The following is a 27496-nucleotide window of genomic DNA, read 5'->3' on the forward strand; positions in this document are numbered from 1 at the left end:
ACAATATAAACGCAACTGTAACCAAGCTGAAACGCATCCGAACTGTTTTGGTTAACAAATAGCAGAATTGGCCTGCTGTCCCTATTTGAATCCCAATTCCATCATGAAGCCATGCAGCCGATCGTGGCCTTTCAGTCTTTTCAAGACTGTTGGCTCTGTCTACCCTACAACGAATATAGACGTGACGTGATATGTGTATGTGTGTAAGTTTTATTAAAACTTATTAGGGTTGAATGACAAATTTGTAAATATCACATGGAGCGCTTAATCTTGCTACAAATCTATTCATAAACACGAACTATTTGGATAACCATTTATGAATTCAAATTAGATTTTGTATGCACACAGCTATTTGAAGTCTGTTTACTTCATACACGTACAGTCGGCTACAGTGAAATGTGACCCCTTGTTTAACGAAACCAAAACTTTATGATGAAGTTAATCTGCATGCGGCTGTAATAACGTTTGTAAAAGATATGATTTATGATTTTTATTGTAAGTAATTATTATTCTTTTCGCTTCAGAACTAAGATGAACGCGAGGAGAGAATATATTTTTATTTTATAAATGCATACATATGTATGTATGTTATTTGAAAACTTTGTGGATTATTCTGAAATTACTTTCTGGGTTAACTTAATATGTGCGATTTCGTTCTGTGTATAATTGACACGCCTCTCTCTCGGAGTAGTAAGCAGAGATTACATGTTACCACTTATAACGAAATCGTATAGTATATTTTTAGTCTTATCATCTAGATGCCGTGTGGTTCCCGGCACCAATACAAAAAAAAGAATAGGACCACTCTATCTCTTTCCCATGGATGTCGTTAAAGGCGAGTAAGGGAGAGGCTTACAAACTTGGGATTCTTTTTTAGGGGACGAGCTAGCAACCTGACACTATTTGAATCTCAATTCTATCGTTAAGCCAAATAGCTGAATTTGGCCATTCAGTCTTTACAAGACTGTTGGCTCTATCTACCCCGCAAGGGATATAGACGTGACCATATGTATGTATGTCATCTAGATAAGACTACAACTATACTACGTTTCAAAAATTTCTTAATTGTACACATGGAAGCGGCCATGTTCGTTCATCCACTCATAATATTAATTCTGGCTTTGGCGCTAATGGCCGTTCGTCAATGTAATTTCATTTCGTCCGGGATGCATGTCGGAAGAGGTAGTACGAGTAGTTAGTGAATTTTGCTGACTTCGCAAATGCAATCAAGAATGGGATATTACATACATACAAACATATAATAAAGGTAAAGGGTCAGGTCAAAAGTACCCAAAACCGCCAAGCCTGCATGAAGAGAGTTATGAATGTGGATGAAGCGAAGGAAATATGCAGAAATCGTGGCAAGTGGCAAGAGGTAGTCTCTGCCTACCCCTCCGGGAAAAAGGCGTGATTTTATGTATGTATGTACATACATATAATCACGCCTATATCCCTTGCGGGGTAGACAGTCAAGCCGACAGTCTTGAACAGACTGATAGGCCACGTTCAGCTGTTTGGCTTTATGATGGAATTGAGATTCAAATAGTGACAGGTTGCTAGCCCATTGCTTAAAAGAAGAATCCCAAGTTTATAAGCCTATCCCTTAGTCGCTTTTTACGACATCCATGGGAACGACATGGAGTGGTCCTATTCTTTTTTTTATTGGTGCCGGGAACCACACGGCACGGCAATGGGATATTCGCATCGCTTTTTAACTTGTTTAATTATAATGATTGATTATGGATAATGATAATCCATAATTATGGATGGATGGGTTTACTTACCTATGCGGAAAAAATAATATTGATGTGAAACGGTTTTTCGTGTGTTATATATTTATTGCACAGATATAAATACAAGTTACAAGGAATAGTTTATAGTTAGAAAAATGAATACAATTAGCTTTAGTCGCCTTTTAATGAATTTATTCTACTTTACCGGAAATATAAGGATAGGCTTATAAACTTGGGATTCTTCTTTTAGGCGATGGGCTAGCAACCTGTCACTATTTGAATCTTAATTCTATCATTAAGCCAAACAGCTGAACATTGCCTATCAGTCTTTTTAAGACTGTTGGCTCTGTCTACCCGGCTATGGATATAGATGTGATTTTATGTATGTACATATATTATTCTAACCAGGAAGTCATTTTATTATACCTTATAATCAGTGACAAAACGAAACCCCAACGTATAATAAGAAAAATAAGTCTATAAATACGAGGAATTCAAACCAAAGAAGAAAACATAAGTGGAATAAGCCATAGAAATCCAATTGAAAAGCTTTTAAAAGGGCTTCAGGAAAAAAAAGTACGGAAAAGGAAACGAATGCACGGAACTCGACCATTTAAAGCTGCCCGGATGCATTCTCAACGACCTTCCAATTTCCCTAAAACATTATACTCTACCGCTCAAACGAACAATTTTAAACCATACCTCTATAGGAATAAAGAAATACACAAGCGTAGAAAGGTATAAATGTAGTATACTTAGCAAATTGCACATGCGTTGAGCTCTTAAACTCGTAGCGCTCGTAGCGGTCGTAGAGCAGACGGCGCTGCTACGCCGACTACGCCGCGCGTACCCGCTACGACTCCGCGCGCCGACATTACGAAACTTTTAATACTTTTTCTAACAATTATTTTCAAAGTGCTGTGACTTGATTTGCTGACGTTTGGTGTTAAAATGTGCGTGTCTTAAAATAAAAATGGCCCCGTTAAGAATACCCTCGTCGGATCTCTTCACAGATGATTTGACTGATTTTTTCAATTATTCCACTCAAACTCCACATCATTACCACGAGACCCGGCATCATGGGAGACACAGGAATCATTCGCACAGAGAGAATCACGTGAAGAATCACAACGTGGCGGATTTATTATCGAATTCAATAATGGATGTGATAAATACGAGGTTTGTTGATAACAGCGTGCTGCCGGACTTGGAGCCGCTGTCGACGCATATAGAGTTGGATCGTTACCCGATGAAGATGAACATAACGATGAACCGTTCCGATTTGGGGGTGATGAGTGATGAGTTTATGTATAGACATAGTGGGGCGATGACTGCGGTGTACTGTGCGGCGTACTTGTTGGTGTTCGTGGTGGGTCTGATCGGGAACTGCTTCGTGATAGCGGTCGTGTACCGCTCGCCTCGAATGAGGACGGTGACGAACTTTTTCATAGTGAATCTGGCGGTGGCAGACATATTGGTCATCGTGTTCTGCCTGCCGGCTACGCTCATGTCTAATATCTTCGTTCGTGAGTATTTTTTTTAACATATTTCAGTAGTTATAAATAGTGAATTTTTAGTGCATAGGGAACCAACGAATAATGTAAAAAGGGATAATTTTACCGGCAATCTGATGAATAGAAGAAATGAATATATACATATAATCACGTCTAAATCCCTTGCGGGGTAGACAGAGGCCAACAGTCTTGAAAATACTGATAGGCCACGTTCAGCTGTTTGGCTTACTGATAGAATTGAGATTCATATAAAGTGACAGGTTGCTAGCACGTCGCCTAAAAGAAGAATCCCAAGTTAATAAGCCTATTCCTTAGTCGCCTAAATTAATAACACAGATTTTAATATAAAAGCTTTTATGATCCTCTCTTTGAATGTAATATTTTGTTAAACGGTTAAAATCATTAATTTCTGCTTGCTGACTACGTTAATGCTAAATATATTCGTTGGTGAGTACTCTTTATTGATAAAATCTAAGGTCAAAAATAAAAATCTAAAGGTCTAAAATCTAAGGAAAATAAATCTTTTTTTTCATTTCATTTTCAATGCATGAAATATAACAATGTAATGTATTATAAGGTTTACGTTAATTCGATAATGTCGTGAATTAATCAAATATAATTTTAAAAGCCGTTATAATTTTTTTTTTATGTATTGTGTAGTTGAATTCATTTCAGATGAAAACGTAATATCAAAGTCATAATATTACTAATTACAAGCGCCCCCGCCCTGGCTTCGCACGTGTAGCATTATATAGCTTGTAAAAATATGTAGATAAATACATACATACATACATAAAATCACGCCTCTTTCCCGGAGGGGTAGGCAGAGACTACCTCTTTCCACATGCCACGATCTCTGCATACTTCCTTCGCTTCATCTACATTCATAACTCTCTTATATAGATACATACAGAAATAAAATTCTATATTAAGCCGAAGAGTTGAATGTGGCCTTTCAGTCTTTTCAAAAGTGTTGGCTCTGTCTATCCTACAAAGGGTATAAGACGTGATTATAATTATGTGTGTTTGTATGTACAAAAATATACTAGAAAGAACACAAGTGGGACAACAGTCAAGGTTGTGAAATTTATAAGGATTCTAACATACATACATACATATAGTCACGTTTATAATAGGACCACTCTATGTCTTTCCCATTGATGCCGTAAAAGGCGACTAAGGGATAGGCTTATATATTGCTATTCTTTTTTAGGCGATGGGCTAGCAACCTGTAACTATTTGAATCTTAATTCTATTATTAATCCACACAGCTAAACGCGGCCTATAAGTCTTTTATAACACTGTTGGCACTGTCTACCCCGCAAAGGTTATAGACGTGACTATATGTGTGTATGTAATAAGAGTATATGTAAGATCTCCTGATCGTTTCTAGGTCAAATGTGCCCCTGTGGTTGACAGTTGAATTTTCTTATGACATTCAAGTTCTGTTGCAAACAATGAGTAATTTATCAGCCAACAATTAATTATAAGCCATATGTATTACCATGGAATAATAATGCTGCCTTATTATTTGGAATACCTAATATGAATAACAGATCTTTTGAAGATGCTTTCAGTGACACTGAAATGACTGTATTGTGTGTTTTTCTGTAATACATACATACATAAATAAAATCACCACTCTTTCTCGGAGGGGTAGGCAGAGACTACCTCTTTCCTCTTGCCACGATCTCTGCATACTTCCGTAATAAAGAGATTTTTATTTGTATATATGTAGTTGTATTTCAACTTGTAACATTTTTTTTCTTGAATATGCTGCGTTCAATTCAAATAAGTGCTTTCCTTTTAAATGAATGCGAAACTATTAAATAATTTTCTCTTGGCTTTTTTTTAAAGATACTCTATTTAAACGTAAAAGGCGACTAAGGGATAGGCTTATACACTTTGTCTTCTTTTTTAGGCGATAGGCTAGCAACTTGTCACTATTTGAATCTCAATTACATCACAAAAGCCATACAGCTGAATGTGGTCTTTTAGCCTTTTCAAGACTGTTGGCTCTGTCTACTCCGAAAAGGATAAAGACGTGACTATATATATGTATGAATGTACTTTATGTAAAGTCTATTTGTCAGTCTTCACGGTCAAAGTGATAAATTGATTTTGATGAAAGTTTAGTTACATAGTTATCTTTGCTTCTTTTTTTCTGGAAATACCCACGGGAGTGAAGACCCGGGCTAGTAGTAGCTAATACAGTTTTATTGAGTATGTAGGAAATAACACCAGCGTCAATCAGAATTACTTTTACATAAGTCATTAACTTACTTTGTCATTTGTCCCGTATATAATATAATATATATATAATATAATATAATATAAGTTTATTGCTCACCATAATCAATTACAGTTAAGTTAAATAGAACAATATAAAAAACTTAATTCTAAGACAATTGGTACATTAACAATTTTTATTCTTATTCTTATATCATTAACATGCCTCATTCCCGGAGGGGTGGGCAGAGACTACATCTTTCCACTTGCCACGATCCCTGTATACTCTTCTCGCTTCATCCTTATTCATAAATTGGTATAGAGCCGTGATTTATGTATGTATGTATGTATGTTTGTATTCACTTTAAAAATTCCAACAAAGATGTAGTGCTCTAATTCTTAAGTGCCAAAAACCAGGCGACACATTCATTTTATACGGACTCTTGCAGTTTTGCGTCATATCTCCCGAAGGGATAGACAGAGACTACATCTTTCCACTTGCCACGATCCCTGTATACTCTTATTGTTTCATCCTTATTCATAAATTGGTATAGAGCCGTGATTTATGTATCTATGTCTGTATGTTTGTATTCACTTTAAAAAATCCAACAAAGATGGAGTGCTCTAAGTGCCAAAAACCAGGCGACACAGTCATTTTATATGGACTCTTGCAGTTTTGCGTCATATCGGCATGCGTTTTACGGCTGGATATCTTTACAGCTCAGTTTAATGCCTAGTAAACCTAAATATAAACCTAAATAAGACCTATCGGAGAGTTGGGGGTGGGGTCACGATGGAGATTTTTATTTTATTGCCATTGGATTTCAGTATTTGCGTCCGTGTTAGTTCCAAATTTAAGAAAAAAAAAAACATAGAGTATGCTTCTCTTTCCGCGCAGATGATTGGAATCGATTAAGGGAAAAGTTCACAAGCTTGTAATTTGTATATTAATTTATGGGCAAGCCTGATACAAACTCTGAATCTGAGTAACATCTGAGCCTAAACGTTGCTTTTTCGCCTCTGTCTACCCTGTAAAGGATGAAGACGGGCAAAATTCCGGAAAATGTTTGGTCTCACATAGACATAGGTTAATACATATAATCACATCTATATCCCTTGCGGGGTAGACAGAGCCAACAGCCTTGAAAACACTGATATGCCACTTTCATCTGTTTGCTTTGTTCTCAGATAGACCTTTAATATTTTTGCAAAATTTATTTTACTTCATAATACAGTTTTTCATAAAACACTTCATAATACTTTCATAATACATAAACAGCTATGTATGCAATTGAGAACACAATGAGAGAATTTTAGAGACTTGACAAGTATCAATTATTTTCAGACATATTCTTCCCATTTTTATCTACTTCGGCGTTTTTATTTTATTTTTTTTTGCTTCCGAAACAGTATAGAAAATACTCAGAAAACAGAAAGAATAATACCGAAAGACATAATAGACCGGTTTCAGTCGTCGTACTGAGCAATATATATATTGGTAAAATAGAAAAAATATAAACGTGACACTTTGTACAAATTTCAAAGGTATTGTGTAAACAGACAAAGAAAAAAAATATATATGTAAGATATTCAATTTTATAAATTATATTGACTTAAAAAAGATTGAAAAAAAAAAATTGAGTTCTTTTTTTATACAATTAGGAAACTGCTTATAAAAACAAGATGTTTTCTAACAAGAAAGGCAAAAGAAATAAACTTTTCTCCAATTTCTCGACCTTTAGGAGCCTTACATTTAGAGTTGTGGACTCCTACCATACTAACAGATAAAACAATGTACATATGTAGTTTGTGTAAAAACCTGACTCACCCAATCCAGGATCCATGGTCAATGGCATACCCCGGGCTCCTCTCCAGAGAGGTGAGGATGCAACCGGGAGCTAAAGCCAGGAGGAAAAACAAAGTAAATTGTATCTTTGGAGAATCGGCAAATAAAAAAAAAAAAAATATTTTTACAAATTATATAAAAATTGTAGAATTGAGAGTTATTCTTCTGTATTTTTTGTATTGTATATTATATTGGGCTGTCTGCAAATGTTTGTCTTAGCATATATTTGTTCCGGCGAACGCTCAGTATAATAACAATATGTAACAGAGGATATGATAAATGTTGAGCAATCATTTGTGTCGGGCGTGGTACTTTAGTTCTTAGGTTTAAACCAGAGTTCCCCAAACTTTTTTAGACTTTTTTAGTAGACCCCTTGCGTGTTTTTCCGTGTTGGGTAGACCACCTACTTAGCTGATATTGATTTCCTGTATCCTACAACTTACACAATTTTATAAACATATTTAATATTTCTTTAACTTCATAGTTACTTTTTTAAATAATGTATAGTATATGCTTTGATATTATAAGACAGTATGATGTAAATAAATAGGTACTATCAGTGTATGTATTGAGATCCACTTTCATGGACCCTCATTTTCACTTCATGGACCTCCAAATTATTTTTGCGTTGACGTAGACCCCTTGCTGGTTGTCATAGAACCCTAGGGGGCGAAATAGACCACTTTGGGAATCACTGGTTTAAACGATCAAAGACGCTGAGTACATTCAAAGTGAAGCCTAGTATAATATGTTACAGGGTATTATAATATGAAGTCTACTCATGAGCTTGTGAATTGCAAAACAGATGAACAAATATATACATATGTGTTCTTATTTATTTATTAACATTATGTAGTGATAGTTACCTTAATAAAACTAAAATAAATCTAAATAAAACTAATTAAAGAAAAATAAATGACAAATCTGCAAATAAGCCTAAATATAAAACTTACACTTATTTACAAAAAAGGCAAGTCTCGGCAGATTGGAGTCTTGAGGTAAAGTGCCCTTGTGTTAAGTTAAATGGTTATTAACTAATCTATGTAAACAAAAAACATCGAGACTGATAATCACAAGAAAAAAAAATAACATAGATTTTGCTTATTTCAAAAGAAATCTCTTCCAGCAGACACGAGATATGAGACATGATGGAAAGGGTGACAGTACTCCACTCACACAACTAATTATACATACCTACATAAAATCACGCCTTTTTCCCGGCGGGGTAGGCAGCGACTACATTTTTCCACTTCTTGCATACTTCCTTCGCTTTATTCACATTCATTCATGCAAGCTCGGCGGTTTCGAGTACTCTTGACCTGACCCTTTGCCAGGACGTCCTAATTTGATCAAGATGAGTTGGATAAAAAGTATTTTTTTTTAACAGAAAGGTACGCAAATATTCTATCCATTTACTCTTCGTAATTTAAAGGTCAAAGTAACATTACGTATATTTAATAGACACATAATATCATGTTAATTAAGAACAGTGTGAAAATTGCTATAATTAGTTCAATTAACGTCAGAAAACCCAGTTTAATTTCAGGAATATTTGATAACTCCGTTTTGGATATTAAATTTTATTAGAATTAGTTATGTAGGAGTCGATAATATACATAACTACAACTTTAGGCTCCTAAAGGCCGAGTGGTGCCGTGTGGTTTAAGGCACTGTTGAATAGAACCACTCCATTGATGTTATAAAATGCTTTGTTCGCATAAAATATTTTGTCATAAAACATTGTGTTTGGCATAAAATATTTTTGCATAATGGGCCTTAGGCATAATATTTAATTTTGGCATACGGGTATTTTTAACCGTTTCAAAATTAATTATTTATGCTTACATTTGCAAACATAAATAATTAATTGTAAGGGGAATTTAGTTATGATTTACATATTTACGCTTGAAAATTATTATTATACCATAATATGCTACATTAGATTATGGCAAAAACGATTTATGCTACTCGAGAAAGACCACACCCCAAAATTCTTATCTATATAAAATCAGAACAATATTCTCCTATTATTCAGATTTATTTCGTATCAATATACCTGACCAACAATCTATAGCACTTGAAAAGTTGTGAGAACACACACAGAACAAGAGATCTAAGTTTTATAGCGGATTTCAGCCAATTAGCTGGCTAGATAGGATCTCAGCCAATTTAACAAGTTTTTGGATCGAAGATTCTTGGGTTAAGATAGCTAAATACCCTGTGATTCTTAGTCTTATGTCCTGACAAGATATGCCTTTGTTTATGTGAAGTTGAATTTGTCGAAGTTCAGTTCTGACAAAAGTTACAGATTATTAAATTATATTTTCGAGTAATGTATATAGAATGTATTTAGTTTAGTTCGTTAAAAACTATTGTGTTGTTTTTGGTAGAATATGAATGGAACGCTCCATCTCTACCAAATTTTATCATTTAAAGACTTGTGTAAAAATAGGATGGTATCAGGCGTACTGTACGGTTTGAATAAACGTTTGAAAAAAGAATAAGCAACCTCATTTGATTGTCAGAATTAATGGCTGGTAATAAGCAGTTTATGAAAAAAAAACAAGTGAAATGAGAATAGCGCGTAATTGATAACAGAGACTTGAGTTCATTTTTAATAGAGTACATACTAATATTAATAGTACAAATTACAGTAAAGTTATGAAGTGCATTGTGTAATTTGTTTTGTCACCTGCAATCTGAAACTTCAAGAAATCTCATATTTTCAGCAGATCTTTAAACGCATACTGACTACTAAAATCTTTGTTAATTCTGTTTTTTTTGCAAGCTTCGACTACATAGGCGGATTTACGAGTAACTTTAACATTTGAGAGTATAGTTAATTATAAAGGTGCTAATTTTCGAAAAGAAAACGAACCATTATAATATAACCATTTGAATCTGGTACTTCGTGGTACAAACCAACAAAGTAACGACTTTGCCATCGAACCGACATGTAAGTTATTGTTTTGTCTAGACAACAAAAAAAAAATCAAGGTACATACAACTTATCTTTTCAGGATAAATCAAGACTGAATACGAAATGCAAAAAGTTATATTTTTGTTTGTAATCTAACTTTTTCATATTTTCCGAGGTGAAATTCAGTCATTCAGCCATTCACCCTTCACATCGACGTATTGAAGTTACGCTGATAAAAATATGTTTGAATAATATCAGTGTTTGAAAATCATCGGTTGGAATAATCTACAGACTAAAAAATATACAAATATTGGTAATTTACTTTCATCCGTTTCCTAATATACGTTCATGCTATTTCCTATACTACCAGTCAACTTGAGGTCAAGCGCACTTTAAACTATTCTAAAAAAAAAACAAAAGTTGGTTGTTTGAAAACTGTGTAGAGTAAAAAAAAATCCCATTTTATTTGTTCTTTTTTTAAAATTAATTTTATTTACACACAATACTGATACTAAGTCTCCACCACTTAAGGGAAAGACTAAAGTCAATTATCAGACGACTGGAAGGCTACATTTGCATAGATGGCTATATGACAAGTTTATCAGCTAAGTTGGCTTGTACAATGACGGCCTCTGTGGCGCAGCGGAAGTGCGCTTGTCTGTGACCCCGGAGGTCCCGGGTTCGAATCCCGGCCAGGGCATGATGAGAAAAGAACTTTCTCTGATTGGCCTGGGTCTTGGATGTTTATCTATATAAGTATTTATTATAAAATATAGTATCGTTGAGTTAGTATCTCGTAACACAAGTCTCGTACTTCGAGGCTAACTCAATCTGTGTAGTCCTTATATGTATATTTATTTATTATTATTTAATGTATCTGGGTAAAACAAGCATCTGGCATACAAATTTTTTGATTATTAAGGTTCAAATAACACGAGAAGTAATGAGTAAAACACTGAAAATTTCTGAACAAACGTAAAAAGACTGCAATTATACCTGTTCCTTCTTTTAATTGGGGATCTCAAGAAATTAATAATGATTTGTCAAGACAATATTTAAGAGGAACAGGTAAGCTTTTCATTACCTTTGGCACAGGTCATCGACACGACCAACAGGGAACGTAAATTAAATCGGCCGTTAAATGTTAATCAAAACACCCTGGATATTCGTAATTTATGTTATTATAAGATGAATAGAAGTATAATTGATGAATGTGGATGAAGCGAAAGAAGTTTGCAGGGATCGTGACGTGTGGAAAGATGTCTTAGTTAGTCAATCAGTTTCTATATCTGTTATATCTGAATCTGTTATACATATATTCATTTGATACTAGCGACCCACCCCGGTTTCGGACATGTAGCATTTATTGATATAAACCTTTCCCAGAAAATCCTTTTTCCAACATATCAAAGAGGAACAAAATCCGTTTTCTAATTTCGAAATCAGCGCATTCTTATCACCTGTGAAAAGATATTTCAAACAATCGAAAGTCATTGACCAACCAATAATCTGTATTAGCTGAAAGAAACCTATTTATGAAAGTTTATTTCGAATTTAATACCGTTATTCATGTTACCATTTTAACGGAATTAAACTAGTATAATTAATTAATTCATATTTTTACAAATTATTTTAAAGTGTTTTTTTTGAAATGTATAATAATTACTTTAATGGGATTTCTGAAATTAAAGAGGTTTATATTTAAGCGATAGCTCTTGCTGTGATTTTTTTTAATTTAAATCCATTTAAAAATCATAAATCTTTGGTACCAAAACAGGAAAGTAGAATTCGTCAGCATTCCAAAATGTGCCTTACTTAAATTAAACGTACAAGCAAAATGAAAAAAAAAAATAACTAAAAATATGAAGCCTTTTTTGCAGGAGGGGTTAATCTATCTGATAATTCATTATTAACTTTACACTAAAAGGGAGTTGCGAAAAATTAAACAAAATTCATACATATGTGGGTTCAATGTTTACGGTCAACGTCTAGTTTTATTAACACCTTCTTTTCATTATATTATTTTTCGGCTATACTTACTTAAGAAACTTATACCTATTCAATTACAGACCCTATCTCTTTAAGATAAAGGCTAGTTAATCTACTTCTACCGCTATCACCTCGTAAAGAAGATATGTAATGTTTTCTCATTTTCTCCGATTCCCAATTTGTTCACAAAGATTTTCGAAGAATCAGAGGTCGGCGACATCTTTCTAGATTCAATATACATACGTTAGTCCATATCTGATGTATTCTAAGAATTTTGTCCGATAGTAATTGTAGATTTTTGTGATCAAGAAAAAGTAAATTCTATAGTTCAGTTTATTACCGCTTCTTCTGCACTGACGCTTCGGAAGCGGCAGTAAACTCAGTTTTAAGTTATTTATTTGACATCAACCAATGTTGTGAAACCAAAAGATATGCCATTTATTAAGTGATATGACGTGTTTGGACACGTCATATCACTCAATAAATGGCATTATAGGTAATAACGAATAAAAATTTAAAATATGAATTTGAACTCCCATACATTGGTGTCGTGACCAACACCTCTACACACCGCCAGGCTAGATTTTTTGGACAACCACTGCATTTGCATCACGATGTTTCCCCCATTTAATTACCTTTCTATATCACTATCACATATTTCCATCTGCTAGTAAAACATCATTCATTAAATCATATAATCACGTCTATATCCCTTGCGGGGTAGATAGAGCCAACAGTCTTGAAAAGACTGAATGGCCACGTTCAGCTGTTATAATGATAGAATTGAGATTCAAATAGTGACAGGTTGCTAGCCCATCGCCTAAGAGAAGTATCCCAAGTTAACCCTCCCCCTTAGTCGTCTTTTACGACATCCATTGGAAAAAGATGGAGTGGTCCTATTCCTTTTTTTATATTGGTGCCGGGAACCACACGGCACTAAATACTCGTACAATGATTTGAAAATACGATAACATTCAAAGATAACATACCTTAGAAAACGTGAAACAAGTAAAAGGGCACAATTAACGGCGTTCCCGACTAGATGGGCCATAAAATGGGCTGTAACAAAGATGTTCTTCTTTTACTGCACGCACTCGACCTAGAAGCGATAAAAATTAACAAGCTGAAGCGAATTTATTTCAAGTCGTTTTTTTAAACAAAGCCAATAGACGATAACGGCGAATTTCTATTTAGACAGCGCTTTAGAATAGGACCACTCAATACTGTGACTAAGGGAAGGTATACCAAATTTGGGATACATCTTTTAGCAAACAGTCACTATTTGAATCTCAATTCCATTATTTAGTCATACAGATAAAATCTTGAAAAGTAAGGCCAAGTCCAGATGGACTTGGCCTTACTTTTCAAGACTCTTTGCTCTGTCTACCCCGCATAGGATATAGACGTGATTGTATGTGTGTACGACATAAGTAAAAACTGCTTATATAACCATAAACATCAGTAATATGCTGGGCATCATAACGTTTCCAGCATTGAATTTCAGGCCTATTGTGACCCGGACACAACTAAATACTACATAAATACATAAAATCACACCTTTTCCTTACTTATACTTTAAGATTGATTTGTATTCGTACATACATACACGAAGTCACCCCTTGCCACGGCAGAGACTACCTACGTCTTTCCAATTGCCACAATCTCTGCATACTTCTTTCGCTTCATCCACATTCATGACCCTCTTCATGAAAGCTCGGTTTCGGGTACTCTTGACCTTTTGCCAGGACGTCCTCAATTTGACCAAGATACGTTCGTTTAGGCCTTCCCACTCCGACCTTTCCCTCCACAAAATTCTATGTATACTTGTTGTAAATAAACGAGATTTGAATAAATAACCATGAGTTTTATTGTAACAAAAATGACACCAGCAGATTTTTTAGGAAATGACAAGCTACATAGACATAAACATAGACACAAACAACAATTTCAAATTATAAATTCAACAATACTTATAAACTATTGATCAAGATACGTCCGTCTAGATATTTCCTTCCCACTAAATACTAATTACCAACAAACTCGGTGTTAATACAAAAACAAGTGTTTGTCAAAGTTTAACGAGTTCCCGAGGGAAGTTGCAACAGTTGACGAGATAACAAGCTGTTGGAAGTTCAACACTCGGTCACCCGGTTGCGCAGACGGTTTGACAAATACTGAAGACTTATTAGATAGCCTTGGTAGTTTCAGATGTCTTAATTATAATGTTAAATTTCTTATTACTATTGTAAGGCTCAGGGTGTAGAGTATATGAAAGGCAATTTCAAAGTGCAGAAAAAAGTTAGTGCATATAATCACGTCCATATCCCTTGCGGGGTAGACAGAGCCAACAGTCTTGAAACGACTGATAAGCCATGTTCAGCTGTTTGGCTTAATGATAGAATTGAGATACAAATAGTGACAGGTTGCTTGCCCATCGCCTAAAAGAAGAATCCCAAATTTATTATAGCCTATCCCTTAGTCGCCTTTTAAGACATCCATGGGAAAGAGATGGGGTGGTCCTATTCTTTTTTTTGTACTGGTGCCGGGAACCACACGGCACATGTAATGACTTGGAATTTAATTGCATTAAAAAGCCTTTATAAACAGAACAAAAAAAAGGAGGTTCTAAAAATTTAGATAGGTCCCCGTTTCGTAGTCTGAATTTTACAATAGTCGTAAAGTAACAGATTGCAAGGACTTTAAAGGCGGTTCGTTCACCCTCTTATCAACACATTGGGAAGGAAGTCACGTTATCGGCCGCAGTCTTAAGGGACATTTGCACTGTGAATGAGTATAAAAATAAAAACGAAATTTAAACTATTTATAGTAGTAGGTATTGATATTTTGCCGTTTTATTCGTGTTTAGTGTTATGAAGTTTTAAAAGAATGACCTAAGAGATAACAGTTAGAAGTTATACATACATATAATCACGTACGTATCCCTTGCGGGGTAGACATAGCTAACAGTCTTGAAAAGACTGATAAGCCACGTTCAGCTGTTAATTATAGAATTGATCTTTTAATTATAGAATAGATGTTAATTATAGAATTCGGCTTAATGATAGAATTGAGATTCAAATTTTAACTGTAACTTTTTTTAAGTTATTTGATTTTGGAGTATTACTTCACAAGTCTATTTTGTCTTTGAAAATTGTAAGACAATGTGTACGCGGCTTTATTTTAAATTCTTCGTTTTCTTAATTACCCGATAGGAAACTTTTCTTTCAGACCAGAGTAATAAGGATATTCGGTGAAAATTTAGTTACAGTTGAACAAAATCCAATTGCTTTACTTAATTCACTTAAGTATGTTCTTACATTTGTTTAAGAAATACTAATTTTCATTTCTGTTTTTCATTGTGTCTACATATTTTTTTTTTTTAATTTAAAGCATCCCTTTGTTTGATCTGCTCTGATTTAATTGAAGTTTTCCATTGTTTACAATACATTGCTCGTTATTCGAAATACAGTCAATTTACTCTCAAATTGTGCATATACCTACTTGATTTTCGTATGCCAGATTTGAACTTTTGATATATGTAATTTTAATATTGATATGCAAATAAGTAAACATTTATATTCAGTAGCTCGGTAATTACATACGTCTAAAATTAAAAAATGTATTTTTATTTTATTTCAAACTTTTTGAATCATGAATAGATTTATTCTGTATACAACGTCACATCACTTAAATCTAATTATATCTACTATCCCCTCCATAAGCATTTGTGTAGAAGAAGCGGCGGAACAAACTACACTGCAGCATTTCCACCGGACGTCAATTTACAAATATAGATATCTTAAATTTAAATCGTGGACGAATGCACATTGTCTACATTAAAAAAAATTATAAATATAAAACTTATGATGTCAATACGAATATTTCGACAAATACAATATAATACGGATCATTGTATCTTTTGACCATTGGCTCTGTCTACTCAAAGGGCAAAGACGTGACTTGGATTAATGATATAATTATACAAATTATATAACTTTACTGATAGCTGTTAAAATTGACAGAAATATAAGATTTTTGGCTCATATTTAAGCTGTGAAGGTCAGGTCAGATAACTTAGTCTAGTTAATTAGTTAGTAAGGTAGGTATAACCCGTGAAGATGTAACAAAGAACTAAGTAAAATAATAATGCAAAATATTGATTGAAATGACAAAAATGGATGATGCAAAATGAATAAAGAAGTAAAACACTAAACGATGATTTATTAGATTTTTATTTGAACAGCCTTACAGTCCATCTTAAGGTTATATGTATATCAAAAGTACTATTCAAACCACCTGCCTTCAAGGTGAAGTACATTCGGGTCGAAAAAGGGTAAAATAATATTTTCAAACGAGAATCAAGTGAAAAAGTGCTGAGTAGCACCTGCAACAAATCATGCTTGAAATTTCTTCAATATTAAAAATATCTTTTCCTACAACAAAGAGTTATATTGGATACAATTTTGTTTACGTTAAAAAGTAATTTCATTTTGAAAAAAAATACTCAAAGGTTTACATATTATGGCTTAACATTAGTTTCATAGTTGACTATGAAAATCTTTTGTCTTCTGTAAGTTTTATCATTGTCATTCTTTAATGGGTAGACAGAGTTTATAAATATACATAGATTTTTGTCGTCAATGTCGTCTTCAGAATTCGATATCGTCTTATGAGTGTGGATGAAGCGAAGGAAGTATGCAGAGATCGTGGCAAGTGGAAAGATGTAGTCTCTGCCTACCCCTCCGGGAAAGAGGCGTGATTTTATGTATGTACATATATTTATATTAAGTAAAAAATAAGTACAAAATAAACCCGTCCCATTCAGGATGTCATAGCAACCGAGTTCTCCTAACCTGACCTAACCCTTTTCGTGCGTACATCTGATATACGGGCGACAGTTTAGGAGATTTATTCCCGAACCCTGCCGTAAACAAACTCACAAATGGCTTCTCACGTTACGGACGTTAGATGTGTCATAAAAACTGGTAGATATCTGTCCCAAAGTTGTTTTTCAAACTTCACTTCATATTCAGAAAAACAAATTATTTCGTGTACCTACTCTTGACCTGACCCTTTACCAAGACGTCTTTAATTTGATCAATATATGTGTCGGGACAAATCTAAATAGTTTGAGATGGGCTTGAGATACATTTTGAGTCGTTACAGAATACATAAAGATTGCATCTAACTAAAGCTAGCTCCTACAAGAACGAAGCCACAAGGTCTGAGATACAAGGTCTCAGATTGGATTCCCGGTTAGTTCAATGTTGTTATGTACCAATCTACCTCTAAATTTTCTGAGTGACATGACAGACAGGTATATTCTTTGTAATCCAAGAACTATTGAGGTTCTTTGTCTTAACAAAAGAACTTATTACTTACCACTCACTAATTACAAAATAATTTATTTAATTTAGGGGATGCCTACCTGATAAAAAAATTGTATTTATGATAATTAACATAGTATTATAGCGTACCCGAAGCATTAAGGTCCTCCGCCATTACACTCTGGAAAAAGAGAGAGATAACCATACATTACGGTTTTTATCGTAATAAATAAATAGAAAACTTACAAAATAAAAATAATATTTAGTATAAGTAAATACTGCTAGTTTCATTCAAAAGAATAGCCTTATAAAAGTTTATTATCTTACTTTATCCTCAAAATAATGGAACAAAATGGTTAAGAGTATTTTTGACGACCGACTTAATCAAGATTAATTTGGTAAAATAAAAACCCTGGATCAAGATTCCATGAGCCGCGAGTTAATAACGCCATCTCATTAGCGCAACCCGAGGTTTTACCACATTTTTATACGGTGTCTTTAGTATTACATAGACTTCTAAACTTTAATAGAACCATATCTCTACCAACCTTTCAGTTATACGAGTTGCCACGTATCATGACTATTAAGATGTAAATTTTAGGAACGTCTTTGCACGTATATTAAAAAAAAAAAAGAGGTTCCTTTTCTTGCCACTAATGGCGCTATATGTACTCACCTATCAAAAATGTCTGATTAAGTTTTCTCAATAAAAGTGTATAGTAAAACAAAAGAATTCTTATTCAAATTACGTTATCCATACCTAAAAAAACAACAGGTTATGGTGCCCAGTTACGTTTTAGAACGAATTGAGTTTGAATAAAGAGCAGTACAAGCTAACTTGTGAGTTGTGAATTGCCGGCATCGTGTTTTTTTTTTCTAACCTATTAGCCTCGACATGGAAGTCACAAATTCAATGCGAGTGGAGAAGTTTAATGGCAAGGACTTCAGGCAATGGAAGTTCCAAATAAATTGTGCCTTAAAAGCGAAAGGTTTGAATATTCACGCAGCGAGACCCACGTCGGGTGATACGAACCAGTGGGAGAAAAACGATGGTATGGCTATGTTCATAATAACCTCATCTATGGAGCTAAATCAAATCTCGCTAATTGAAAACTGTGAAACGGCAAAAGAAGTGATGAATAAACTAGAATCTATTTATGAACAAAAGTCAGAACTTAACAAAATGATGGTGCATGAGAAATTTTATCAATATAAAATGTTACCTACCGACAATATCGCACAACATGTTTCCAAAGTAGAGAATTTGGCGAAACAATTAAAAGAAAGTGGAGAAAAGATAAGTGATACAGCCATCATGACTAAAATATTAAGCACATTACCATCAAAATATCGTTATTTACGTCAAGCATGGTTGTCATTAGATCCAGATTCACAAACAATTCAGAATTTAACTGCGAGATTGTTAGATGAAGAAGCTAGCTTAACAAATGAAGAAGAATCTGAGAATGCTTTAGTAGCTGTGAAACATATTAAAAAGCAAAAATTCCAAAATAAAAATATACAAAATAATTCAACGCCTGGCCAACATAATCAGCATAGATTTGTGTGTTACAATTGCAATAAGAGAGGGCATTTTGCAAGAGATTGTCGAGCCCCTAAGAAGTCTGAGAAGAAACCTCAAGAGCAAAAGATGTTAGCATTTAGTGCTGAACAATGTTTACAATCTGAAACCAATACAGATGTATGGATACTTGACAGTGGTGCATCAGCGCACATGTCATACAGGCAAGATTATTTTTGTGAATTACAAGAATACAACCAAAGTAATAATGATAAAACTGTGAGATTGGGAAATAAAAAATTACTCTCAGTGCAAGGTCATGGAAATATATTAATCAATAGATGTGTGAATGGAAAGTGGGAGCAGAGCATTATAGAAGATGTACTTTATGTACCAGAGTTACGCAGAAATTTATTTTCAGAAGGTATGGCGACAAGGAAAGGTTATGTTATTATAAAAAAATTAAATGATGCCATGATATTGAAAGATGATGTTGTTGTTATGACTGCCACACTAAAGGAAAATAACCTATATGAAGTAAATGTTAAAACTATAGTGCAAATAAATTGCAACTTAGTGCAATCAAATTTGAAAATTTGGCATGAACGCTTAGGTCATTTGAACTTGAAAGAAATACAAAATATGAGCAAAAATGGTGCAATTCCAGTAGGTTTGAGTGATGATAACAACTTTATTTGCGAAGCATGTCAATATGGCAAACAGAGCCGTCTGCCATTTCAAAAGTCTTGCAGAGGACAATGTCAAGCCGGTGAATTAACCTACAGTGATGTGTGTGGACCCATGGAACATTCTTCAATATCTGGCGCAAGATATTTCATTTTATTTAAAGATGGAGCCACTAGTTATAGACATGTATTTATAATTAAGCACAAAAGTGATGCTCTAGATTGCTTTAAAAGGTATAATGCCATAGTGAAAAATAAATTGGGTCATGGTGTTCGCATATTGCATACAGACAATGGTCGTGAGTATATAAATAATGAATTTAAAACTTATTTGGACAATGAAGGAATAGCTCACGAACGGACAGCACCATACACTCCTGAGCAAAATGGCCGAGCGGAAAGAGAGATGCGAACAATTATGGAGAGTGCAAGATCTATGTTATATTCTCGTGATATCTCATTGAATCTATGGGCTGAAGCAGTGAACTGTTCAGTTTATTTACTAAATAGAAGTTCTTCTACACAAACAAGAAATGTGTCTCCATATGAGCTGTGGAATGGAGTAAAACCTAACCTTGAACATATAAGAGTTTTTGGTTCAGAAGGATATGTCCATATACCTGATGAAAGAAGAAGAAAATTAGATAAAAAAAGTGTAAAACTAATATTAGTGGGATATGATAATGACAATTATAGAATGTTTGATATTGAAACTGGGAAGATAACAGTGAGTAGAAATGTACGCTTTAATGAGAACAATTTACCAACACAGAGAAGAAATATCACTCCGATTTGCATTACTAATGAGAAAGAACACTGTGAAGAAGTAGAGGATATTCCAGTTTCACCAGGAGAGCAGAATACTTCAGAACCTAGCTTTGAAAGTATAGAGTCAATAGAGGATCCCAATGATGTGACTTATGAGCCTTCACAAATAATTTTTGAATCTGATAGAAGAAATATGACATTAAGACCTAGGAGAAATAGAAATGAAGAAGCAAATTTTATAGAATATGATATACCTACTACATATGAAGAAGCTATTAATTCTAAAAATAGTAGTAAATGGAAGGAAGCTATCAGAGAAGAATTGCAGTCACTAGAAGAAAATGAAACATGGAAATTAATAGATTATAAAAATGAGAAGACGGTGACATCAAAATGGGTATTTTGTTTGAAGAGAAACTCAGATGGTAATATAGAAAGATACAAAGCTCGTCTCTGTGCACGTGGATTTACACAAATAAAGGATGTTGATTATAAGGAAACATTCTCACCGACAACTCGGTATGACTCCATAAGAATTGTACTATCTATTGCAGCTCGGGAAAATTATGAACTTCAACAATTTGATGTAAAGACAGCATTCTTAAATGGTGAGTTATTAGAAGATGTCTATATGGAGGTGCCTGAGGGAGTCCATGCTGAGCCAGGAAAAATCTGTAAGCTATTAAAATCATTATATGGTCTGAAGCAGTCATCACGCTGTTGGAATAGAAAATTTTCTTCTTTCTTAACTACATATGGTTTTAAGATATGTCCCTCAGACAATTGTATTTTTGTTGGTCATTTTAATGGGTACAAAGTTATTTTAATCTTGTACGTAGATGACGCCTTATTACTATCGAAAAGTAAAGATACTTTGTTGCACATTATTAATGATTTAAAAAGTAGTTTTAAGATAAAACTGTTGAATTCAAATATTTTTGTTGGCATTGAGATAACTAAAGTTAATGGTTCAATTATTTTAAGCCAGAAACAATATATAGAGCAAATAATAAATAGATTTAACATGTCAGAAGCTAACGCTTGTAATACCCCTGCTGATAATAATGTAATTTTAAAGAAAAATGTTGATGAGTTTAATATTGATTTTCCATACAGGGAAGCAGTGGGAGCCCTGATGTTTTTGTCAACAGTATCTAGGCCTGATATTTCTTACTCGTTGAATATAGTTAGTAGGTATTTAAATAATCCTAGTAAAGATCATGTGAATGCTGTTAAAAGAGTTATTCGGTATTTGTTGAATACAAAAGACCTTTGTATCACTTATAACTGTAATGGAGATTTAATAGGCTATTCTGATTCTGATTTTGCCTCAGATATTGATACTAGAAAATCTAATACTGGGTATATTTTTATGATGAACGGTGGGCCCGTCACTTGGGCTAGCAGAAAGCAAAATACTGTAGCACTATCAACTACAGAGTCTGAATATATGGCTGCAAGTGAAGCTGCCAAAGAAATTTTATGGATTAGACAGTTATTAATTGATATTGGTGAACCACAGTTAATGATAACTCTATGTGTCGATAATCAAAGTGCTATTAAACTCATTCGTAATCCTATTTACCATAGAAGGACAAAACATATAGATATAAGGTATAATTTCATAAGAGAAAATGTAGAACAGAATATTGTTAGCATAAAATATGTAGAAAGTTCAAATCAAATTGCAGACTTTTTAACAAAAGCTTTACCTTCTAGTAAATTTATTTATAATAGAGATCAAGTGTTAAATAGATATTAACTTTGGTCAAGTTAGTTAAAATAAATATGTTAAGATGAAGGATTCATGTTATGGTTAAGTTTTTTTTTTTTTGTTATAAAGTTACATTGAAATTTAGTATAAAATTTGAGTGGGAGTATTAAGATGTAAATTTTAGGAACGTCTTTGCACGTATATTAAAAAAAAAAAAGAGGTTCCTTTTCTTGCCACTAATGGCGCTATATGTACTCACCTATCAAAAATGTCTGATTAAGTTTTCTCAATAAAAGTGTATAGTAAAACAAAAGAATTCTTATTCAAATTACGTTATCCATACCTAAAAAAACAACAATGACACTATATATTGCTGTCCCGTTTCATGTCATAATAAAAAGCGAAACAGCGATAGTTTTTTCGCGCGCGTGCCATGCTGCCTATGAAAAGGTACGCTGCTCTAGCGTTTGCTTTCTCGTACAACTCATTATTTCTTGGTTCTAATCTAGGTCTCTTTGGCCTTGTTAAAAATAACTATTAAAATTATAATAGTTTTAATATTATTAAACACGAACTTAATTTCATAAACTAACCAAATGTTCATGCACAAGGTACCTACTTGAAAATTTAATTATTTTCAACATTTAATAACATATTTAATTTTACATACTTTACAACATGCATTCAAAAAGTATCTTTGGTAAAACCATTTTATTCACATTTCTAAATAAGACTGTCCAGTCTGTTCCCAAAGAAGTCTATGTGTAACATTTGAAACCAAATAGATTTTGCGGAGCTTAAATTTGCGGAAAAAATTGCCCCGAATAAAAATTGAGATGAGTTTGTGTTGTTAGGTGAGCAGTTTAATTTGTTTTTAAATTCTCTTTTAGTTTTTTTAATAAAAAAAAACAATCTTTACCACTATTTTTTTTTGCATGTTTCCTCTAGACGAAAGACTAGACTAGTAACTACTTTTGTAAAATTTTGTTGCTGTCTTAATTAAGAAAAAATTACTTCTTTTTCTACAGTAATTTATTCTTAAGTTTCATAGGAGGAACCGGCATTTTTAACATATGGATTAGCTTAATACATGGGCTAGTGTCACTATTTGAATCTCAATTCTATCATTAAGCCTAACAGCTGAACGTGGCCTTTCAATCTTTTCAAGACTGTTAACTCTATCTGTGATATATGAACAAGGAATATGTGATTATATTTATGTATGTGATTTCAGAGGACCTCAACCAAAGAATGTAATAATTCGCTGTGATGCGAGAGATTTTCTGTAAAACAAGTACCTATATACATACAGCGTCTCATAACAATTTCCGAAACAATGCACTCCGCAATTTTCTAATAGAGAGAGAAGTTGCAAGAAAATTGTCTACAAGAAAGGGGAACAGGAGTCAATAACTCGATAATGGACACTCGAAAAGCAAGTTGAAAGGCTCTCAGACCATTCTCGACTGAGCAAGACTGTTCAATTTAGTTATTAGAAGTCTTTATACGAAAAAAAAAACAATACGCTTGATCAACTTTTTTCTTAATTTGATCAGGGTTAATCGTTGACGAAGTTTGATTAAGTCAATTCTGATAAATGTTAATTTTAAATCATCATTGCGTGAAGATATTATGTATGCATTCGTCATGTCTTTTTACCTTACGGGGAAGACAGGATCGGACCACTCCATCTTAATTGCCTTTTACGACATCCAAGGAAAAGATCCGAGGATATAGTAAAAGGCGATTAAGAGCTCTTTTACGCGATGGGTTAGCAACCTGTCACTATTTGAATCTCAATTCTATCATTAAGTCAAACAGTTGAACGTGGCCTTTCAGTACTTTGATGAATGTTGGCTCTATCTACCCCGGAGAGGATAGAGATGATTATATGTTATGAATGTTAGGAAAATAAAAAAAATCGTTATGAAAAACTAATAAATAAAGCGACTCATTTCATTACATAGTTTTGTAAAGCATGAGAACATTAATTTATCAAAAGCTTCTAAAGGCTATATTATTTTTAGGTACTTATAGGTAGACTTACGTAATTACTTAATTAAAAAGTTAATTCGGAGTACTCAACTGTTATTTGTGAATTAAACAAACGAGTCAGAACTTAAAAATGTAATTTCATTTAATTAGTTTTCAAATATACATAATTGCTTAAGTACTACAATTTGCAATTGTCCAAATCAATTGTTCAATTTACTGTTACAAAAGATACATACATATAAACCCGTCTATATCCCTTCCAAGGTAGACAGAGCCAACAGTCTTAAAAAGACTGATAGGCTACGTTCAGCTGTTTGGCTAAATGATAGAATTGAGATTCAAATAGTGACAGGTTGCTAGCCTGTCGCCTAAAAGAAGAATCCCAAGTTTATAAGCCTATCCCTTAGTCGCCTTTAACGACATCCACGATAAAGATATGGAGTTGTTTTTATATTATTTAAATATAAATACTTTAAGACATATTTCCTAAAAATACAATAGAAAACCTTAACAAAATGATAAACAGATTAGAAAAATATCATCTTTTAATACATGAATATCAGATAGCGATACAAAAATGGTTTTTTTGTTTTTAACTATTTAACAAATTCGCAATGGTTGTGTATCTTTTTACATTACAATCGATCGTGAACTGACGACAGGTGGCCATTTATCAGGTCCCTCACCCTACAATCTAGGTTACTTGGCAGTTTTGGTGCCTGTAAAGACTGGGTAATGTTAGATAGTTACAGATTATAGTGGTGCTGTAATCTAGACATACATACATTCATAAAATCACGAGACAGACACTATATCTTTCCACTTGCCACGATCTTTAATCTACATATAAAAAAAAACATCGATTTACTTTGGGCTGAGTGGTTTGTAAGCACATTTGTAAGATAAATCTCCATACATACATATGGTTACGTCTATATCCCTTGCGGGGTAGAGAGAGCCAATTGTCTTGAAATACTGATAAGCCACGTTCAGCTGATAGGCTTAATGATAGAATTGAGATTCAAATAGTGACAGGCTGCTAGCCCATCGCTTACAAGAAGAATCCCAAGTTTATATGCCTTCCCTTAGTCGCCTTTTACAAAATGCATTGGGAAAGAGATGGAGTGGTCCTATTGCTTTTTTATAATGGTGCCTGGAACCACACGGAATCAGGATAGTAGCAATAGTTATACATGATAATAAATAATCTAAAATAATCCTGACTTCAAAATTATTAATACATTAAAAAACTAACACATTACATCAATAAAAAATGCCAACTTGCGATTCTTCTTTTAGGCGATGGGCTAGCAACCTATGTCACTATCTTCATCACAATACCAACATAAACCCACACAGTTAACCTCGGCCTTTGAGACTCTTCGAGACTGTTGGCTCTGTCTACCCCGTAAGGCTAATAATGAAGACAATATACTCAAAGGTGATTTTGGAATCTGTGACTTTTAACATTAAATTTTTTTAGAAGAACATTATGATTTAACGAATCAAATTGTTACGCTTATATTTTTTTGTGATTTGTAACACATTACGCTTAACCTACATAGCGGGGTGGACGACCCCAATGATGGAACCATCTGTTTCTGTCATAACGCTGGCCCAAAAAACCCTTGTTTATTGTTCGTGACCTAAAATGTGTTCAGGTGGAAATTATCTAGACTCAGGTCCCTTTATTTGGTAGCTGTAAAAAAGAGGTGCGGCGTTATGATTGATGTACACCTTTTTTTTATTTGCATTGAAATTGTGCCGTGTGGTTCCCGGCACGAATAGAAAAAAGAATAGGACCACTCCGTCTCTCTATCAAGGATGTCGTAAAAGGCGACTAAGAGGTGGGGTTATAAACTTGGAATTCTTCTTTTACGCGATGGTCTAGCAACCTGTCACTATTTTAATCTCAATTTTTTCTTAATGCCAAATAGCTTAACGAAGCCTATCAGTCTTTTCAAAACTGACTCTATCTACCCCACAAGGGATATAGATCTGATTATATGTATGTATGCGTTTAAATTGAAATTAATATTTTAAAGATTTCTTCTTATTTATTATCATGGACCTCAAAGACGTAGTCATAGCAAAACCATAAACAAACGTATAACTTGTTATGTATTATTTTGGACTCGGACATGTTTATTTATTAATTATTATTTATTATTCATGACTTACAAGCTAAAAAAATACAACTGTTACTAATATTAAGAAGAATGGGATTTGCGACAAACCTGTATTTTTTGGCGCTAACAAATTACCTAAATACGCGCGGGCGAAACTGCGTGTAAAAGTTATACCATAAATCCAATGACCAAAAGTAATAGTTAATTTATCCAAGATAAACAAAGAAATAAATTCCTGTCTCATCCATAACACTCGCATGCCCTTGAATTTGATATAGCATGTAATTAATTATGTCCTCTATGTTAGTATGTAATATCTGTTATGTTACCACTATTAAAGAATGGGATGCCATTTTCCTGTTGGCCTTCGAGATTTTTATTATATATATAGGGAACCATTGTTATTTTCATGAGTACATATAAAAATTTATCGCGACTTTGTGTCTCAAGGGGTGGACAGAGCCTACAATTATAAAAAGACTCGGAAGGCCACATTTAGAGACGACTTAAGTAGAATTTATATTTAAATCTAGTGACGGGTAATTCCATCGCTTTATAGAAAGCCATACATACATATCATCACGTCTATATCCCTTGCATGGTAGACAGAACCAAAAGTCTTGAAGAGACTGATAGGCCACGCTCAGCTTGGATTGGCGATAGAATTGAGATTCAAATAGTTACAGGTTGCTAGCCCATCGCCTAAAAGAAGAATCCCAAGTTTATAAGCCAATCCCTTAGTCGTCTTTTACGACATCCGTGGAAAATATATGGAGTGGTCCTATTATTTTTTCTATCAGTGCCTGAAACACCTCTTCCCCACCAGAGATATAGATGCGATGTATGTATGTATGTTTTTGTGAAAAAAAATACAATTTTCTATAACTAAGAAGTATATTGATAGATACGTATAACGATAGATAGATAGATAAAATCTTTATTCACTATCACAATACATTTGTTGGACAAATACACAATAAACAGTAATAAACAATGTGAATGTGCAATGTGCATGTATGTACCACGAACAATGATGGACAGTGAAAAGGTATTGGAATTCGTATTGAAATGTTTGGTGTTCATCTAACCGTAAGAATATTACCTTAAGGTTCAATGGTTTTCCA

The 27496-nt window shown here is 33.7% G+C and overlaps 1 protein-coding gene across 1 annotated transcript in view; it reads left to right on the plus strand.

The window, feature by feature from the left end:
* The first annotated feature begins 2706 nt into the window (after positions 1-2706).
* The window catches only part of LOC106135405 (neuropeptide SIFamide receptor-like), a 142208-nt gene continuing 117418 nt past the window's right edge, over positions 2707-27496 (plus strand). The window contains exon 1 of the mRNA XM_060946333.1: positions 2707-3259. Within this exon, the coding sequence (XP_060802316.1) occupies positions 2707-3259 (553 nt within the window). The remainder of the gene's footprint in view (positions 3260-27496) is intronic.

Source organism: Amyelois transitella, chromosome 10 (assembly GCF_032362555.1).
Source record: "Amyelois transitella isolate CPQ chromosome 10, ilAmyTran1.1, whole genome shotgun sequence".
Classification (NCBI taxonomy): domain Eukaryota; kingdom Metazoa; phylum Arthropoda; class Insecta; order Lepidoptera; family Pyralidae; genus Amyelois; species Amyelois transitella.